This window comes from Nomia melanderi, chromosome 4, assembly GCF_051020985.1.
Source record: "Nomia melanderi isolate GNS246 chromosome 4, iyNomMela1, whole genome shotgun sequence".
Lineage (NCBI taxonomy): Eukaryota > Metazoa > Arthropoda > Insecta > Hymenoptera > Halictidae > Nomia > Nomia melanderi.
The window spans coordinates 9,372,904-9,393,621 of NC_135002.1; the positions used below are offsets into that span (position 1 = coordinate 9,372,904).

The 20,718-nt window shown below is 30.3% G+C and overlaps 4 protein-coding genes across 10 annotated transcripts in view; 1 reads left to right on the forward strand and 3 right to left on the reverse strand.

Moving 5' to 3' along the window:
* Positions 1-67: 67 nt before the first annotated feature.
* nop5 (nop5 ribonucleoprotein) lies at positions 68-2,607 on the reverse strand. Its single transcript, XM_031991147.2, has 4 exons — positions 2,418-2,607; positions 2,166-2,242; positions 529-2,024; positions 68-438 (listed from the first exon to the last, which is right to left on the reverse strand). Exons 1-4 carry the CDS (start codon positions 2,460-2,462, stop codon positions 299-301), a joined length of 1,758 nt encoding a protein of 585 aa, XP_031847007.1. The 5' UTR covers positions 2,463-2,607; the 3' UTR covers positions 68-298.
* A 103-nt stretch (positions 2,608-2,710) lies between these two features.
* On the forward strand, positions 2,711-3,712 carry mRpS24 (mitochondrial ribosomal protein S24). The gene is made up of 3 exons (XM_031991149.2): positions 2,711-2,949; positions 3,060-3,237; positions 3,324-3,712. The coding sequence occupies exons 1-3, from the start codon at positions 2,923-2,925 to the stop codon at positions 3,611-3,613; spliced, it is 495 nt and encodes a 164-aa protein (XP_031847009.1). The 5' UTR covers positions 2,711-2,922; the 3' UTR covers positions 3,614-3,712.
* Positions 3,713-8,843: 5,131 nt separating this feature from the next.
* Positions 8,844-20,718, reverse strand: part of twin (CCR4-NOT transcription complex subunit 6-like twin) — a 460,925-nt gene continuing 449,050 nt past the window's right edge. For all 7 annotated transcript variants that reach the window (XM_076366642.1, XM_076366640.1, XM_076366641.1 and 4 more), the window contains 6 exons: positions 17,519-17,831; positions 16,436-16,587; positions 11,566-11,796; positions 11,082-11,259; positions 10,868-11,007; positions 8,844-10,789 (listed from right to left, as the gene is read on the reverse strand). In XM_076366642.1, the coding sequence (XP_076222757.1) occupies positions 10,713-10,789; positions 10,868-11,007; positions 11,082-11,259; positions 11,566-11,796; positions 16,436-16,587; positions 17,519-17,831 (1,091 nt within the window). In that variant the 3' untranslated portion in view covers positions 8,844-10,712. The remainder of the gene's footprint in view (positions 10,790-10,867; positions 11,008-11,081; positions 11,260-11,565; positions 11,797-16,435; positions 16,588-17,518; positions 17,832-20,718) is intronic.
* On the reverse strand, positions 12,282-13,535 carry Yip1d1 (Yip1 domain-containing 1). Its single transcript, XM_031991153.2, has 2 exons — positions 13,190-13,535; positions 12,282-13,111 (listed from the first exon to the last, which is right to left on the reverse strand). Exons 1-2 carry the CDS (start codon positions 13,410-13,412, stop codon positions 12,552-12,554), a joined length of 783 nt encoding a protein of 260 aa, XP_031847013.1. The 5' UTR covers positions 13,413-13,535; the 3' UTR covers positions 12,282-12,551.

Below are 20,718 nucleotides of genomic sequence, written 5' to 3' on the forward strand. Positions count from 1 at the left end.
ATATACGTGGCTACATAACTACTTATAAAAACATTTTAGAAGTTCATGGCAATAAATGATTCATGTGTAAAAAAAAGAATTGCATAATATATTTTATCACTTATGTAAGAAAATGATAACAAATGAAATGTACTATATAAATACATTTATGATGTACATTGTATATTAAAACATCTGTAATTATGCTTTTCATGAAAAGAGTTCGTAATTATGTTCTAATTAAAGTATACGTTATAATTGTAATAAATGAACTACAATTTATAACATGTTTTGTTATGAGTATATTAATTATACAATTTTACTCATCTTGGGATTTTTTCTTTTTTTTCTTTTTCTTTTCACTTGAAACTTTATCGCTACTTAATGATGTAGTGTCTTCACTTTTTTGAACATCTTCTGTTTCCTGTTTAGTTTTCTTTTTCTTTTTCTTTGTTTGTTCTGCAAAAAAAATATTAATATACGTAATACAAAATTTTATTTTGGAAAACTTATAATTATATAAGATAGGTTAAGAAAAATGAAACCAACCTATTGTTACTTCAGATGAATCATCAAATGTTTGAGAAACTTCTAATTGTTGATCTTCTGTGATAGATGTGGAACTAGCTTCTTCGGTTGCTTCTGCTTTAATTTTCTTCTTCTTCTTCTTTGTGACTGGACTAGTTTCATCTTCTGTTTTTGCTTGAATTACATCTTGTTGAATTACTGATTCTTCTGTAGTCTCAGTATTCTGTCTTTTCTTTTTTTTCTTGGGAATCTCTTCATCTTGTTTCTCAATAATTTCTTCAATTATTGGCTTCTTATCTTCAATTTCTGAATGTCGTCTTTTGCTACTTGGGAGAGTTGAATCAGCGGATGCTGGATACTGAAGATATTCACTTTTAGTCTGGTATTTTTCAAATTTTGCTTTTGCTTTACCTGTACCACTAATTCTACGAAGATTTCCCTCTTCTAAGATTCTCATACGTGCTTCCAATTTAGATTTATGTTCAGCTCCTAGATCAAAATTACTGTCTTCTCCTAATGCGTCTACCCTGGTTGCTAATGCAGCTTTAGCTGCCAACATCCTTGACATTTTTCCTTTATTTTTTACTGAAGTTTGTCCAACCAGTTGCGCATGATAGATTAAACCATATTTTGGAGTATCTTTTTTAGTTTTTAGTGCTCGAAAGAGAGCTTTTTCTGCTCCAAGTATTTGTACTGTAGAAGCTGGATGCTTAGCAAGGTTGATTAATGAACCAGCATGTGAAATTAATCGAGCTCCAACTAACTCTCCAACTAGTACAGTTAAATTTGGAGCCATTGCCATCATTCTTGCTTTAAGGTAATCATATAATTGTGTTCTATACTGAGAAATTTCAATAACTTGATCACATAAGTGTTGAATATTTAAAATATCATCTTCAGAGATTTCAGTTCCCATAGATATCTCAGCAGCTTCTTTTACTTTCTCTTCTACGTCTTCTGGTAATACATCTGATAAATCTGAATTACCAGTGTTTTCCCTGGTTCCAATAATTTTTACTGTTTTTACAAATGCTATGTTGTCTGTTACTATTTTCCCAAGTTCTGGGAAGTGCCAGCCATACCACTCACGACAACGCATAACATAATTATTTAATTCTTTATCTAAGTCGTCTAATAGACAAACAGCTTGAATTATCATAGTATCAATCTTATCAGGTGAAAACTTCAGTTTATATCTAGATAAACTGTGTGCTAAACCTAATGCCATAGCAGTCATTTCTTTTTTTGGAAGACCAGCAAATAAACCATCTATCTGACTTCGAATACATCTCATTAATTCTTGTATAGCGTTATTACTAATGCAAGATAAACTTAGTTTATCTTTAATAGCATTTCCTAATTTAGCATCAGCAACGGCTAACTGTTCTTGAAGTTCAAAGCAATACTTCTTTAAGATTTTTTTCAATGATTTGGAAAGTTTACCTTCCACTGCAGCTGTAGTAGCTGCTAAAGCTTCAGTAGTATCAGCAAATTTCTCGAAATGTTTTAATTTTACTCTGAAATAATCAGAAAAATGTATTAATTATAAACATATTAATGTATTAATGTATTAATTATATATCATTGCAATTAAAAATTATTTTCATTATTTTTAATGAATTTGAACTTATAAAACATTAACAAAATATTTTACTTACATTTTGCTAGCAGCTTCAGGTGTTTCGAAGTCTTGAAAAAGGTTATCTACTTCCGCTAACTTACTTTCATCGAGTAACTGTATGAAAAAATTATATTTGACGTTAAAGTGTAATTTAATTTATATGTGTTTTCATTTATCATTTCTTTTGTATCTTGTACCGTAATTAAACAATATTAACAATTTTTTTATGTCTGAACACGTGCTAGAATATTAAGGGCATCGCCGCTGAACATATTAAAACGATATTTACCTTAAAAATGGCATATCCAGCTGGGGTTTCAAATAACACCAACATTTTAACCAATTTTATACAGAAGTATAAAAATTAACAACTTTTTAATGATTTTCGCATCTATAGTATAAACTCAAATTATAAGGGAAAGATTTGTAATATAAGTTTATGTGTGATTCTACAAAGCCCCACTCCAGCGCTAGTGGAAACTTGAATAATAGAAGGGCGTTTCAGTTATATTATATTTTTGAAACATGTGTAGTACAATTATATATGTAACATTCTCATTCATTTTCAGCATATTTTTATATTTAAAGCATGAATTTCATAGTATTTTTTAACGTTATTTTTTATTGAAAAGACGAATGCTGCAAGGTCATATTGCATGACCGTATTTCATTTTAAATAGTTGGCATTTCTGTAGTTAAGAAATAGTGGTATTATTTAAGTTTGGTGTATCTGATATTTTTACTACATTAAATATAATTCTGTCTTTTTTTCTCAATAAATTTCGGCTTAAAACATGAACGTAATACCATATATGCATTCTGTATGTGCAATATACTACAAAATATACGTTATTTGTAACATAACCTTTCTTCCAATGATTGTAAACATTTCAAATCATTATTTATATGAAAAGTATTTAATTTTTTCCAGATGTTTATAATGAATCAAAATAATTTCCTAAGAAGGTGCATTCATGTTAGTGCAGTGCATAATAGAACACAAGCTGGACGTTACAGACCTAAAGCCAAACCTCAGCCATTAACATATGAAATGGCAAATCCTCCTCATCATATTGCCGCCAGGAAAGCCTGGAATTCTTGGAATACATGTACATGAATAATTTTTTTCTAACTACTATTTCTACAATTTTTAGTTAGTAAAATGAATCAATATCAATTTGCTTATTTTTTTTAGCAAATGTATTAGGTGGAAACAGACCATCAGAAACTGCTGTGGAAGATATGTTTATTAGAAATTTTATGAATGGAACATGGCCATCATTTATTCTAAGTGAAGTAATTATTAAACGGCAACATAATATGATTAGAATTTCTGCTATTATGGCATTAAAAGTCTCAGTTAGAACAATATATTTCTTAATAGGCTATAGTGAAGAATTATTAAGTCTTTGGTTGCATTGTCCAGTCAAATTAGAGTTGGTTGTGACTGCATCATCAAAAGATGTTATATATAAAGTAATTTAATTTTATGTGTAGGAATGTTTCTTTAATATAATTATATTTAAATTATGATTATATAAATAAATGTATTATAATAATAAAAGTAATTAGATTTTGTTATCATATGAACTTTATAATTGAGTATAGAAAAGCTTCTACTCATAATTCCAGGCGCGTAGTCACGGCCCTGTATATCTGTGGCCGGCGAGCGATGGCCGTGTGGCGCGAAAGTTCCGTTCGCGGACATTTTCTTACCCTGTCCCAAAGAAAAACCAATGTTACGTTTCCCACGGGGGGTTCCTCTTCAGAAATGTCTGCAGAATCCAATGGTGCACAGCAAATTCGTGCTAGCCAACCCACTTTTCGTAGAAATGTAACAGAAGTGCATACAAAGTACGCGCATCTACCTTTTTTAAACTTTGATCACCGTTTACAAACATTTAATGATACGCAAAATTCAAAATTTTTATCGCTACGTGATCGGGCATGTCTCCTTTATTTTTTGCGACAAATTTTAACTGCCTATCGTTTTTAGTTTTCACGTAACACTTGGTTTTCTGAAAAATTCGACTGTTCTTACAAAATCCCAGTTTTTTCGAAAACTGGACCTGACCCAGCAATTTGGTTTTCGGATTTGTATTTAGGGTAAGGAACTCTATAAGAATTACATAGTGGCTATTGCAGAAACTAACATAGGTCAAAATTTGTTCCACAGTGTTAGTTGTTTCAGTGCAAATGTTCTTATAAAGGAATTCAGATATTAAGAAAGTTTATAATTACTTGTTTTACTTAAGGTATTCATTTTACTATGTAAAGTCAGCTTTAATCATTAGTGATGATAAAGTACAACTAATTGGATAAGAAATGCGAGGATGAAACAGGTATTACTATATTACATGGTACCAAATAATTTCATTGGGGACTATAAAGAATATATTCTGTATCCATTGTAAAAAAATTATAGCAGAAGACTAGAAATCTAACAATTGGTTTGGTATTAATTTTGTAATGACTATCATGTAAAAAGAAATATTCTCAAATAAAAATATTGTGCGTGTATTATGTTTAATTTAACTTTAAAACTGTTATTTAGTGCAATTTATACTTAATACAGTTGTAAAGAAAATCATAAGATAACATAATAATTATGCTTCTTGAATATTTTCAATTTATTTTACGTTAGTTAATAAATCGTTACATTCAATCATGATTCAAACGCAGCCCATATACAATCATTGCATTTTCAATAAAAAGTAAATTACATGTCACTTGAAAACAGGTATTTAAATAAAAAGGGTATTTAAGTGCAGACTGACAGAGCATTCAAACTTTTTTTTTATATATATTCTACTAAACACATTCTCTCTTTCGTTATGTCCTTACAACTCTTATCTTCAATATTCAATCAGGACCGTGTTGCTACTTATTTGTACTTTCCATACATCTTTGAGTATTTATATGAGTGTACAGTAATGAGGAATCATTAATAATTAATAAACTATAATTTATTTTGCTATAAAACAAATCTATGATATGCCAGATACTGAAATTATTGCAATAATTAAAACTTAATATATAAAAGTGAATAAAGACTATAAATTGATGACCGTGTTGTATTTTTTATGTATTACATCAACATATTTAATAATTAAAAGTTTATAAGGCATTTAAGAAGATTCATAGATGTATATTTCTTAAAAAAATTTTGTTTACGTTAAAACATTATTTTGTGTTAGAAGATTAAAAAAAGAATTTTATGAAAGAAGTTTTGATTCCAACATTTTTATGCAAATAAAGAATGTCTAAAAGCATACACGAAATCTGATTGAATTTACAGTATTAACACTGAGATTAATTATTTTTATGACGGACGCAACAATTATGTTATAATGTTTACAATTGTTTGATCATGTTTTTATAAAAGTACAGGCTGAAATGTGCTGTGCTTGCCTTATTTTATATTCTACTATTACATTCTTATTAATGGAAGTCAAAAATTTACATTGTTGCACAAAACTGTGTAGAATGTAATAAACATTGCTTGTATATTGCACTTTGTTGTAGCAAAGAAGTAAAATAATTTTCACCAAATTATCTTTGGATTTATATTAAGTATTATTTTTCACCTAACATAATGGGATTATTTGTAAAAAAAGAAGTGATACGCAAAAGTCATTACGCATTGGAAACTCTATTGCAGCTTACAATTTAATAGCTCATGTAAGTTTATGTTTAACATGTGTTCAAAATGAAACTAAATATTCTAGTGAATAAAATTATATTAATAGATCTATATGTTCTGTATGTTGTAAAATAAGGTGTACATTATTACTAAAATATATATTAGAAAATTATTTTTTGGTGTTTCTTATTCTACTGTTTGATAATATTTACTAAATTCGAAATGTACTTTTAGATAACAATACAGTATATTTTGATAGCACATAAATTATCATTTTATGTAACTTATTCACCAAAGCAATATTATTCCACACAGTATTGTACATGCAATGTATTACTTTTATGTATATACCCTTAAATTATGCAGTATACCCAGAATTACAAAGTATAGGTATTTACTACATATAATCGATGAAAGTGTAGAGGATGTCCTAAACATTTTAAATAACAGAACTTACTGTTTGCATCACCTAGAATTGACAATTAATATTAACCACATAAAAATATTTACCTACCATCAACTAATTTAAACCTAGTATTAAATTTTCTATGTAACGGAGAGGCTCAGAAGATTGAGAATTAACATAGTTAAAAATATCTGTGACATTGGTATTATAACAATACTAAAGGTTAGATGAACTACTTTAAGAGATTCATTTTCCTTTAATCGAGTACAATTATTAAAGTTGAATTGAAAGAACTTTGTATTAGTTCAATGAATTCTCATGTTACAATTGTATTTAAAATTCAAGAAACATCACTTTTATTGCGTTGATTCGAGATAAATTAAATTTCCTGAATTATTTTTAATCTTTCTTTATCATAAAAGTTGACAAAACAGTTCTTTTAAAACATTACTTGTTGCAAATTTAAAAAGGATATCTTAAAATTAAATTGTTATTGTATTATTCGTCTTTTTATGAACTTGGAATGGTCTTATTTGTAACATGCCATAATTAAACTGTAAAATAAAATAATTAAATGTCTTCTTAGTAGATATATTTGCAGAAATCATTAAACCTTATTACTAAAGAATGTACTTTTTTTTTATTAAATCTTCTTTATTGTTAAACCATTTTTTATTGAATAAGTAAATACAAATACTTTATGTAATGATAAATTTATAAGGGCAATCAGTTGAATATTTATATTTGAAAACGAATTTTGAATGATTTTTGAAGTTAATAGAAATAAACTAAATGAAACTAATATTATGCAATTATTAAAATAAAATGTTTATTTAAATAATGGTTCTATCTAAGTACTGCATTTATTGTCATACGATCATTTCTTTCTCTAAACAGTTCTATTTGTCATCAATTATAATACACAAATATAGATGTACTAAAATATTAATTACGACATGTAATAACATAATTTTAATATATCACTAGTTGACTAGAGTAAATTGATCTGTTCTAAAGCAGTAATAAGGAATATTTATTGATATTAACAATCTTTTTATGTATAGAGAAATGAAATGGTAAAATATGTTGTTATAGAAATTAAATTGAATGCTTGTAAAGATTTCATAGACTGTTTTCATTTATAATCTTATGTATTTTCATCTATCACAAGTGTTGTATTAAGTATTAATACTGTTGTATTTGACTAAGCAATAAAAAGTTGAACTTGATATTTCTGCACACATGAATGCATTTAACATGCGTGACTTGAATTTATTAAACACTGATATGATATTTCTTCATTCTTTAACGATGCTTTAAAAATGTTTACGTGTATGCAATACACATTTATAAGTTTATAATATATTTGTAAATTTTACATGTCAAAATTAACTATGTAATTAAATATAAACAACTAAACTTTTATGAGAATTCATCGAACTGTGTTAAGAATGCATTCAGTACAGCATAGGACACTTCTAACTCTATTGCTATATTTATTTTGTAAAAAAGAAACCACATTATCCTTAATATAAGAAAGAATTAAATCTTTGTTGCTTCTTATAGTGTACTTTGTATTGAAATTTATATGAATTCACATTAGCAAAAGTGGTGTTATTACACTAAAAGACAGTAGTTCTCAAGACATTGCAACAAGTCAACAAAGCATTAGCTTATGTAAGAAAACTGTTATAATTTACATAAGACAAGTGTTATTCATAAATTAAGAGATTTATGTTTTCTTTATATTTTTTCTATAATGTAATTGTGGATGTGTATATTAAAAAGATTGAGCTGATAACATGAATAATGCTAAAATTAAAACTAAATTAATTAGTATGAAAAACATTTACATCGAGAACTACTGTGTGTAGAATAAAGTACACGTATGATGTCTAAGCCAAAATGTTATATTAATCATTAATCTTCTCGAGCTTCTATTTGATGAAGTTATTTTGAATACTATGGCACAGACTCTGTGTGCCAAAATGCACGAAAACGCATATTGTCGTATAATATTTTCATACTTGTACAAACAAGATGATAGAGATTAAGTGCTTGCTTCGTTAACATTTGAAATAAATTGTTTTAATTTGATTCAGTACGAATACTATTTAAATAATTTGTATTATTTATCTAATCATTTCAAAATGAAACATAATTGTATATTTATATGTTAAAATATTCAAATTACGGTTAATTTTATAAGCATTCTTACTTTGTTGATAAATTGTAATAAAAAGTTACATATGGAAATCCTTAAAAGAAACTGTGATCAAATGCTGTTCATTGTATCTCAATACAACCTGCTTTTACATATCAATGCTATTAGTTTCATCCATCAAAAATAGCAAAGAACATTTTTTAAATAAAATATTTAAAATATTATTTTTACAAACAAAAAATGAAGTGGGATAAAATGTAAAGATAATGTTACTTCCTTGCCGTAAAAAACATACAGGTATTGTCAGGATTAAAAAATGTTTGAATTCTAAACATAAGAATTTCATATTACGTGGAAAACAAATACAATGCAACAATTTTTTTCCTATTACATTAATGAATCTATTAAGATGAAAAAAAAATATACGAATTTCGAACTATTCACGGTTGAGCTCTTGAAAAAACGTTGTTACATGAAGCATGAACATTTAATATCATACATCTTATTGATGTTAAAATAGATACATTTATTGTAAAAAGAATGAAAATTTCGATTCTTTAAAAACTACAAAGTATAATGTGCAGTTTCAATTTAGGCCCCAAATTACGAGTAACCGTGGTAGTATATTTTGTGTATTCATTGTTCATTTGATTGAGTAATAATGCGATTTGTGGATAATATATGAATACATATACAAATAGACACTGCCATTTCTATTCTCATTAATTAAAACTAGAATGTAATTATCTACTTTATACAACATTTACTACACACATGACTTTGATAAACTAATTACATACTACTTGTATAATTCAGTTGTCGTTTTTACCAAATATGAATAGAACACAAGTCTATTTCATTTCGATTATATTCATTATCTATAATGAAGATTATGCAACATGTAGTCATTTCATTTGAAAGATGTTTAAAAGTATTATTGTAAATAAAGAATTTACTTCATTGTTTTATACTTTATGAAATATTTCATATACGTGTTCTATTCTCATTGAAATAAAAATAAAACTTAATAAGGTAGTTAAGTATAATTAAGATATTATAGAACTCGTAGTACTATGAGAAAGATAGGATAAAATTTTTAAATGAATAGTGAACTGTTATGGTGCTTACCATATTATATATTCAATATTAGCGTGGTAAAATATTTATTGCAATATTGGTCTCGTTATTTAAATAATTCGACAAAAAATCTAACAAATTTACTTACAAAATTTTTAGAAAAAGATATTAAATTATTTTTAATACATATCTAAACAGCAGAACTTATACATTAATATTTTAGACGCTTTCATACAATTGACTGTAATTAAAATATAATAATAAATACAATTTTTGTAAGTAATAAATGAAAGTAATATCTATCCTTATCTTCATACCTTTTTAAAATGAAACCATAGCGAAAATAATGAAAAATGTCAATATAATCTTGATTAACATAACAGTAAATTAAATATTAATTAGAATTTAAAGAATGACAGAAAACATCAATTGTATGTACTTAAAAAACAAGTATAAGAAAGCTAATAATCGTGCAGCGCAACTGAATTAACAAGTAGTACATTGGTATGGTATATATTAATAACTGGAACAAAATCTAATAAGTGAATGTTAACTGATTTTCACGATGCTATGATTGATGAACATCATTACATTATCATACTTACAAATACACTCACTACAATATCATCTATTTCTTTATATAACATTATCATTATCAATATACGTGGCCAATAAGAACAGATTTGTACTTGCATTGAAATTGTTAAGTCAACTCCAATCACTTCGCACAGCCCAGTATAGCGTGTATGTTTTCATTATTTTTTGTTTTTGTTTTGTTTAAAAATACAATTTCTTGTTGGATGGCAGCATTCTTATAAAAAAATTGGCTTGGAGAATGTTGTAATGACATTTAGGAAGAGATTAGGGGGTCTTCTAGTAGATACTAACTTGTTAATAAATATGTGAAATTGTTCCAATTGTTAATGTCAATATCACAGAGGCTTGATCGGAATATCTTTTTGTAGGAAAATAGGTATCTACATATTACGATGGTGATAAAGGTTACGATACTCTTAATATGGGAAAGGTAAGTCTTAAAAATGCAATACACTATACATGGGCTAAACGCATTACAACACGACTCCCTTCACCTGGTCATTAGAATTGTTCATCAATATCTGATAATTTGTTGAATGTGCGGTAGTATGGAGTATTTGTAATATTTGCCATTAGAATAGTCGTTGACTGCGAGTGATATTGCTAGAGCCAGAAGTAAGAGAAAAATGTGATGGAGATTTTTTTCTTATTATTGTTTATTTCCTTATTGTTACTTGGGCCTAGTACGCAGCGGCTGCTACCTTCGTGAGATCAATCCATTGCTTGTTCCTACTGTTGGTGTCATTTCTAGTTCCACCAACAGTGGAAAATGATCTGAAACAGAAATATGAAACATAATTATAATTGATAGTGTTGCTTAATATTCTATTTAACAAGAATTTGTGGATATACCAGATGGAACATGAGGGTGTGGACATCCAACTACTTTATGTTCTCTAAACCAATCTGCACTTAATGGACCTAAAAGTCCCAATGGTACCATACTTTGTTTTGAGTAGAAAATGTAGTCTATTATTCCTTTGAAATCGAATCTGTAAAATTAAATGTTATGTAATATAAAATTATATGTATAAGTATACTTTTGATTTAGGAATATAAAACTTACGTATAATTAGTATAGGGCATGATGTCTTCACTATAGGCAGATGCAAGTTTAAAAGAGTGGGTGAATTCATTAGGTTTATCGCAACCAGAGATCTTTTGTAAGCATGATTTATAAGCTAAGTCTTTAAAGTCACGGTGGTCGGCCGCTACTCGTCCGGATGTAAGAAACTCGATTACTCCTGTATTGTAATAAACATGAATATTTTTTAAATTTAATTTAAAAATATCGATCTTACGAATAGATACGCTTGTTCTCACTACGTTAAGATACCCCATACACGATCAACACTATTCAATACATTCTTAATATTATATTTACATTGTTTATATTATATTCTGAGCACATTTCTGAACTATAAATTTAAGTAAATAATAATATGTTGAAAAGTTATTTTTTAAATATGTCTGATTAAATTTAAGGTGCCAAAGTATATAAAGTACCTTGAAACAAAAATTATTGTAAAAATAACTGTGTAACATTTTACCAGAATCAGGTAAGGAATTGAAGTCACCACAAAGTAATAGTTGAACATTGGAAGAGTCAGGCTTGTGACCAAGTCTGAAAGACTGGCCAGCTTGGTCCAAAATGGAACGTAATTCATTACTGAGCATCATTGTTTGAATTAATTTAACATCACAAAATTCTGGATCCCAGTGAATGTGTGCTGTACACACTAAAATTGGTTGCTGAACTTGTGCTGGATCAGATGGCAGACCTGAAAACATGGAGTGTGTTATATAAAAGAAAATATTATTCTACATTTTTTATAAAATCTTAAGTAAAACAAATTTAGCAATTTTAAGATTTCTTAAGATGTTTATATTTGAAAAATGACAATGCATATCTTTCGAAGTTCAGTTTTAGAAATTGAATTCTCTTTATCCGAGGAAAAATTGTCTTTTACATGTAAAACTCTCCAAGTTCATTCTTTATCAATAATAAAATTGATAAAAACAAAGACAAACCAGGTATATGCGAGTGCTGAACAAACTCTAGAATTTTAAGATTTTCTTATTCTATATAAAATGTATTATTAATTAATATCCCATAACTTTTAATCCTGATATTATTATACACCTGTTTTGTTTTCAATTCTAAAATCTATTTTTTTATTAGTATAATGATAGTTAATTACCAGCAATATGTTTGATCACATCATTAATATGGTAATATAGGATAAATTAAAAAAGAAAACACATGTAAAGTTTAATAATATAATTTATTTATAAGCTATAGAAAATAGTTAAATTAATAATTCACATAATTATATTTAGGTACAATATATAAGATATTAATAATGCACAAAGAAATATTAAAGAAGACTTTAACAAATAAAAAATTTCTCTGTTAAATAAAAGTAAGAATTTTCCATATAAGATATAAACTTTTAAAAGGTGATTTATTTATATGTAAAGAATGTTTTATGGTAATATATTTTTTACAGAAATTATATAAATTTATTGAATATTATTAGAATATTACTGTTGTTGTGAAAGCTCCGTAAATAAGAATACAAGGATAAGCAATTAAAGGACGTTGATTTTCTTCTCCACATATGGTAGTAAGTAATCTAGATGAGGAAAGAGTTGCCCAAACAACAGCCAATATGGCAAGACTTAATCCTATAGACCCTTTCAATGTAGTGAATATACTAAAACTAGCAAGTACTACTATAGGTAGTAAACAATATCCCAAAACAGATGCTATAGAAGATAATGTGATATTGCTTCTATGGCTCATTAGCGACAAAAGAATGTACATGAATATACAAAATGTCACGGCTAAGCCATAAACATAACTGAAATTAGCTTTTGAATCTGACAATGATAAACACGCAGCAAATACTATGCAGAATGCGACTGGGCCAGCCAAATCGGAATCCTGAAGTAGATAGTTTGCATCATCAAGTTCTCCTCTTTTGTGAAATGGATTTAATACAGCCAATGTTCTTTGTAATATTCGTTTAGGGTCTATACCCAGTTCTTCCAAGAGTGGAGGTTCTTCTTCTTCGTCTACAAATCCATTTGATCCTAAATTTTCATATGAACTATTATAAAACATGTCTTCAAATATACATATATAACTTTTAGAATGATTTAATTGATCACCTTTTGTAAAGTCATCATGATTATACATATCACTACCGTATGTATTTGGAGTGGGGTTTAAAAAACTTTTTTGGTTATAAGAGGAATAACTCTCAGATTGTTGGTCACTATATGTCTGAAACTCGAATTGTTGGTTAGGTTGACCAAAATCAGAAGGATCGAAATTATACTGTCCTTGGACTGGTTGGCCCAAATAATTTTCTAAGCCAGTATAACCAGACATTTTGACAACTGTTTTACAATTTAACTGCTTGCAATATGTGTTGAGATTTTTGAATGGAGTTTAGAAATTCTTCACCATATAGAGGAATTCACGCCACCTAACGTAAGAAATTGGATTCAAAAAATAAACAGCTTCCATCTGTTGATAAAATTTGGACCTATTGGCTTTTCAATTTTTCTACTATAAAATATAATTAAAATTTAAGAATTTAGTCTAACAGTGAATTCGATTAAGTAAAGAATATTAGACACAATTAAAATGTTTTGTTTACAGTGCACACAACAAATGAGTGGATGTAAACTTGTTTCAGTAAAAGGAATTTCGTTTGCAAGATAAAAAGTACTATTGTTATATACATTTTAAATATTTATTTTAATAAGTATTTAAAGCATAGAGATATTGATAATTCATCAGATAGTCAGATATTAAAAAGTTCTAATATAAATAAAATATAGCAACACCGTTCTCCACTTTTTCAGCGGTCGGTAATTTCTGAAGAACCAGTTTTTCTGATAGCTGTGCTGATAAAGAAGAGGTTTTTCTTAACCATCACAGTTTAGTTTGAATGTACGCGTTTGAATAAATGGGGATAGAGTTTACCTTTTAAATGTAACGTCTAATATTCAGCATCAACTTACAAAAACATTAAAGACACTTTCAACATTTTACATTCTGATGAGAAATATACATACTCTATGCGACCCCATATTTCTTACACGTCGTATATAATTTAATAAATAAACTATAGATGAATTTGTTTTATAAAAAAAAAAATAATAGACTTTAATGCAATGAAATTTGTCTCTAAGTTTCTTCAAACAATAGCAATAAACTTTTTTGACTTTTTAACTTAATAGATTATAAATGATTAATTACAGGTCACATGTAATACATGTGACGGTGAAAATGTTAAATTCAGGATCCTAACGAGGTACAGGCAAATTTGAAAAAGATAAGAGAAAAAAAAAGAAGAAGGGAAAAGGATTAACGATGGTAAATCTTTGCTATAATGTATTCACGAAGTTACACCTTGAGATGCAAATTAATACGTCCTTGAGAAAAAAGAAAATTCAATAACACATGGGGAACGTTTGTAAGATTGGTACGCGCGATAGGATTGGCAGTCCGGCATGAATTATATGGTCACTCTTGTTTATCTGTTCCAAACTCGTACCACTCCATCTCCTTCAGATGTTTCGAATATACGCTCTTCGATGAGCACTACTGGCAATTAATTAGTCAGTCTCTTCGATTCCCACCAAGTCAGATCATTTATTTTCCGGACTAGTTTTATAATTTAGGCGTGTTTCTATCATTTCACCTTTAATATAGCTCGCTCGAGAAACAGAGCAATCCTTTCACGATGTTTTAATTATCAGTATTAGTAGCTCCAATCATAGTTGAAATCTCGAATACAACTTCACAGAGTTCCCTCTATATTTCATGGGAAATTAATGATCGAGTCTAGGTAACGTTCTAACGATGCGTAATACTTTATACTTTTAAAACGAAACGCTTTTGATAGAATTAGAACTTTCGTGTCGAGAGCATGAATCAAATTTTCGCTAAACATGGTATATCTCTGAACTTTGTGCTTTGTTGACCCCTTTAGCGTTCTACTTTTATTCGCAGCATTTAATCATATTCCTCGAAATGATTCCCTTGGTAGACAGCACTTTCATCTCACCTTTAACCACTCTTATTAGCTCGATGATCTTTTAAACATTTCCAATTACATGAAAATGATGTTTTTTAAATAATTTTGGAGTTTCATTAATGAATAAAGTTGCGAGGCTTTTCACTGTAGTTCCTTGTGAAGCAACAAACTCGTTTACATCTATTACACTTCGCATAATGGCCACAATAACTAATCAAGTGAATACTCTGTGACGTAAAGGTTCTCAGCAGAATGGTAAATTGCTTTTATCGTCGCACAGTAGGGTATTTGCCAGATCTGAGCGGCCAAAATTAAAGACAAGTCTATATTGACTTTTTATAAGAAAATATAATGTAATATAATAATAGACAATAAAATGCGTCGTGCAGAGGGTGATCATAATCATTGAAGAAATAATATAGAGAAATTTGTATGAATACAGTTCCATTGCCGTTTGGATACTTCATACGTAGCAGATGTTTTGAAGCATGACTCTGCACGACAAAATAGAATCGAAAATCAACGGAGACGAAATTAATAATAGCGCGTAAGCAAGTCTCCGTCTTTGTCCTTCGCACTGTGCGTTACAGTCGTGTTCGTACTGACCTACCTCACGCGTGCCATTATTGGTGAAACAGAGAGATTTTTTCCCGTTAATGACTTGGAAACGAAGTTAACACCGCAATTTCATCATTCGTGATTTTCGTTTTAATTAACTTGCACAATCTCTCAAGATATCTACTACATACATTTGAACATCGTGTAGGTACGTGTCCGTATGTAATATTGATTGATTTTTATTTTGTTAAAAATATATTATCGATGAATTGATTTTACAAAGAATGTTTGTGTTCCTAAAACTTTAGAAAGTGAGCTATAATTTCTTTTATTAGATTTATGAGAAATAACTGGTAGATAAATAATCGCTTGAACATATCAAGCTTGCCTTTATCTTCGCTGTAATCACAAAATCCGTAAAATTTCTTTAGATATTTTCATAGTTTCGCATAAATTAAACCTTGTTGAAATTTAAATGATTTCAAAAGTTTAAAACTTTTCATCGACGCGTGTACGCGAACGACGACCGGTCATTTATACGTTACAAGTCTAATGCTTATTAGGTCATCCCATAAGCAATCATTTCTTACCAATTTTTTTAATAGAAAATGACAGAACATTTTCGAGAATGGCATTAAGAAATTACTCGAAAAATGGGAAAAGGTCATACGCAACGACGGTTAGCACGTCGACGATTTAAAGAAAACGTAAGTACTAATCTTTCACACTAGAAATTAGCATGAAAAAGACGACATTGCTTATAGAATGACCTAATATTATTATAACATCAGAAGATTCTGTTACATACCGTTGTCCCAAGCAGCTTCCTTCGTTCTAAGCAGAGCGGCAAGTCCAATGTTGTCTTTGGGCATCACTCTATTCAACATATTGTCCGAGCCCTCCGCGTTCGCCATTGCCAATTGATTAAATTCGACTAAATGCTCCTTTATCAAGGTAAATCTATTGAAACAGAAAACCAGAAGCGGAGCGTGAGGATTGTTTACGGCGAACGTTAATCTCGGGCATGCAAAACATTCCATCGGCGAGAGGGAAAAAGAAGTTCCCCCGTTCGATTCGACGATGCGAAAGAAGCGTTGCTACTCGGGGCGAGTCAGACGATTTTCGTGATGCAACTCGTAAGGAGGCGTATTACACGCGCCATGTGGAATATAAACTTCCTCTACGATATGTGTTGCACGTATAGTTAGGAAATATATTCTTTACCGAATACCTATTACCCGCCATCATCCCTCTTACGTCTTTAAACCCGTAAACAAGATTGAATCAACGTCACCGGTAAATACGTAGTTGCTTAACAGATGATGGGCGGGAATTGCGTAAATACTTTCACGAGAATGTCAACTGTGCACGATGGAAATAAATTTATTATCGAGGAATTAGCAGTGTCTTAAACTTGGACCGATCACTGAAGGTGAAACGGTCACGACTATTCGACAGCAAGTATTAGGTAACAAGAATATTGTATAAGACATTTTTCGAAACACGATATTAGCAGAGTAGTATACAGAGAATACAGTTATAAAAAGTAGTTTTATTAAGTTTATCCCTCTGCAGACGAGAAATTTTGAACTTTCGGGAACTCTTTCCATAAAGAATCGAATCATGTATCGAAATCTTAAATATTAGAGAAAAACCACGTTACTAATGTCTAATTATTTGAGTAATTAAATTGTTCGTTTGCACCTTTTACTTTTAGATATGAAAGCTCGAAGTCGTTATCATAGCGATATTCGACTGCAAAGGTATAAATGCGTTGGAATACAGGAACAGGTGAGTGAAATATTGAAACTGATACGACGATAGACGAAAGACGACGATCGAAGTCTCGGAATAATCGTCGAGCACCGGTATTCAAATGTTTCACACTTACTTGGCTGTTCGGTAAAAGATAGCACAACCATCGACGTATTTCCGGTCATTCTCCGCCATTGTCTTCGCCCGCGACTTCGGAGAAAAAATTCCATCGTAGCCGTCGTGCTTGAGCTCGGGCAGAAAAAAATTGTAGAACTGATCTGTCTCCACCTCCTGCAGGCTGATTATATCTGCAGCGTAATGTCTGATCTCGTCCAGAATCCCCTTTTTCCGGTATTCCCAGTCGAGTGCCCAGCTTGGACAGTAACCGTACACCTGACGGGTCGCGTATTTGTCGCATAACACGTTGTAACACATCACTGTGAATATACCTGTAATATAAATCGGAACATCGTATAGGAGCGTGAATGATTAAATCTAGCTAAAAAATTCTACAAGATATAAGGACCCTTTATTCATTTTGTTTATAACATTTGTAAGTTCTTGTATTCGAGGATATAATTAATTCATTTATTAATTTGCCTAGATTTAAGAAGGCTAGGAGACTCCTGCAAAAGAACAGACTTATTTGTAGTTGGAACCTAAGTTGATACTCGGAAAAACGAATTTAATTTTATGAAATTAAAAATGATTAACAAATGAAACAGCTTTGAAACATTAATATTTCCAAAATATTTCCAAGATTCTTAGGGAATGTTTCCCACAAGTAAATCTCCGCTCTTCTACGTAACAGCCCAAGGTTTCGTTTATCTAGAGCTTTCCTCTAGATATCCTCTGCCCCCATTGCTTCATGTTTATTCAATTTTTCATTTTCTCCGCTGCGTTGCAACATTCTCGAAAATTACACGCGTTACAGTTTATGAGACGCAACTGGCGACATCAAATCTCTTCCTCGAGCTTCCGAAAACGTTCGAAACATTCCCAATTGTACGCTAGACTTCAACGACTGCCCGTGATCCCGTGAAATATGAAATCCAGCCGAGAAAATGAATGTTTATTATTGCGATCGTTCGAACGGTACAATCAGTTGGTTGGGGTTCGACGAAAGACGGTTTTTTCCACGATGAGCAAATGACATGTCACAAATCCAATTTGATTTCAGAGGCGGTTTTCGTCGTGCCCATTCGGCCGTACGGCTTTTCTTGAGAAGTGGACGTCGAAGCGTGCTACAGCCAGTGCTTACTTCAGTGCCTGTATACTTTATTGGATTGCGGCAGATACCGCAGCTCAATTATTTACACTCTCTATAGGCAAGTTGCTCCCGGCTCCTAGCAACCGTTCGCAGTAATAGGACCACTGATTTACAGCTTTAACTCGGCCGTCTATCGCGAACCTGCGCTGAAATTAGTTCGAGCGCATTGGTAAAAGCAATATACGGAGATCCTCGCCGTAGAGAATCACGATAGCTCTTGACTAAATCATCTCGCTTAATCCTGATACTGTCACTATCGATCGTTCTCCACTTACGCTACCGGAAACATTTTTCTATCATCACAAATGAACGAGACGTGTTATTGTTAAATAGACATTAAACCTTTTTTAACATGTCTCCGTTAGCATTGGATCCGATTTATAATCGCATCTCATTGGTAATAAGAAATATTGATCGTTCGCAAGCCAGTTCATTAATCGTTTCAACCGCAAGGGCCACGGAACGCTTTCACAATGTTACTACAAAAAATAATTGAATCTTGCGATCCCTCTTTCTTGCATGGCACGCTGCATGTTTTTAAGAACAATAGAACGCGACTGTTGTTCATTCGACGGGTTTAATATTTATTTTACGTGATAAAATGTTTGACAGAGGTGATACGAAAGTGGCGTTTCATTGTGTCCGAATTAAGAAATTGTTTGGTGTAGAGGAGACGAATATAATTGTCTGATGTTTGCGATAAATGAATTTTGTAAAAAGTGAATTTTGTTAACACTAGAACTACCGTACCAGTCAAAATGATTGGTTTCGATTTTCTTGCTTCGCATTTATTGATACTTTAGAAGCGTTGAATATTCGAAATAATTTCGAAAATAAATAGTTTCATTTGAATACTATGACAAATATCGGAAGAAACTGAAAAAATCTGTTATTACAATTTTTATACGGATTACATGTCAACCATATTAAATGCTCGGTAGTTCTCCAGTATTAAATCGTGAGGAGGATATTTATCTACACGCGGGAAAAGTTACAATACGAAGTTCCAAGGGTAATGGATAGGTGGCGGAAGCTGGTACTAGCTGCACACATGGAAAACCATCGCTAAATGACAAGGTACAGGAAACCATTAAACCAATTTATGAAGAGCTGACATCTGATGAATTGTTGGGACGATATCTTGCTGCATTCGTATCGAATAACAATGAATCTTTACATTCATTGATATGTATCCCCGTTATAACCGACGAGTAACATGCCGGTTAAAACTATATTTTATCGTTAAATATTCATAACCAAAGAGTCCAGGTGTATACGTTTATTTAAATCTTTAAAAAAAGAGACATTTCAGAGACTACTTCAAAAAGGTACACCTAGACGAAAGATACATCAAACTCTGATGTCTACAGTACCCATTCGTAAACAAATAATTTAGTTACTCGAACAACCGAAAGTTAAAGTAAAAATGTTCTTTTTCCTAATATTCAAGAGTGCCATATGGAATTTAGCTTCTTCCGCTAAGGATTTCGAATACTTCAGAAGGTCTTCAAAGTATTAACCCTTCGCACTCGAGGGGTGACACTCAGCCACCACTTGATCTGATATAGCAAAATTATTAAGTCTTATGTGTAATATTAACACGTTGAATACCACGCGATTTCATACAGCGAAATACACAAAATGGAAAAAATATAATATTAGATAATTCGATTAAATATCATTATTATTATTGCACGTTCATCTAGGTGAATGTCACAGCATTAGGTAGCATTGTTTATGATACAGAAATCTTTTTAAATAATCATAGTTCAACTGAGTGAGCTACAGTGATTCGATTTGATTGGCTTTGAATAAATATCATTAATATGATTTTCAACAAATATTAAAATACACTTGCTATTAATTCATTCTCCCTTTATTTTTTAATGTGAGCCTTTTCAAATTTTGTAGATGCTATTCGTACATTTTTTAATGATCGTTTTTCAAGCCTTACTAAATTACATCGAATTAGTTCGGCATTTTTCACTTAGATACAATGTCTACGGTCGGCGCTAAAAGGGTTAGGATTAGAACCGATGTGAAACAGGAGTTCGATCAATGGACAA

Excerpts from the sequence above, each read along its gene's own strand:
- nop5 (XM_031991147.2), bottom strand. The coding sequence starts at position 2,462 with ATGTTGGTGTTATTTGAAACCCCAGCTGGATATGCCATTTTTAAG. Across the intron at positions 2,243-2,417 it reads CTGGATATGCCATTTTTAAG|TTACTCGATGAAAGTAAGTT; the intron begins GTAAATATCGTT and ends TTTTTCATACAG. Across the intron at positions 2,025-2,165 it reads CCTGAAGCTGCTAGCAAAAT|AGTAAAATTAAAACATTTCG; the intron begins GTAAGTAAAATA and ends TGATTATTTCAG.
- mRpS24 (XM_031991149.2), top strand. The coding sequence starts at position 2,923 with ATGAACGTAATACCATATATGCATTCT. Across the intron at positions 2,950-3,059 it reads TAATACCATATATGCATTCT|ATGTTTATAATGAATCAAAA; the intron begins GTATGTGCAATA and ends AATTTTTTCCAG. Across the intron at positions 3,238-3,323 it reads CTGGAATTCTTGGAATACAT|CAAATGTATTAGGTGGAAAC; the intron begins GTACATGAATAA and ends TATTTTTTTTAG.
- Yip1d1 (XM_031991153.2), bottom strand. The coding sequence starts at position 13,412 with ATGTCTGGTTATACTGGCTTAGAAAATTATTTGGGCCAACCAGTCCAA. Across the intron at positions 13,112-13,189 it reads TCATGATGACTTTACAAAAG|GATCAAATGGATTTGTAGAC; the intron begins GTGATCAATTAA and ends ATGAAAATTTAG.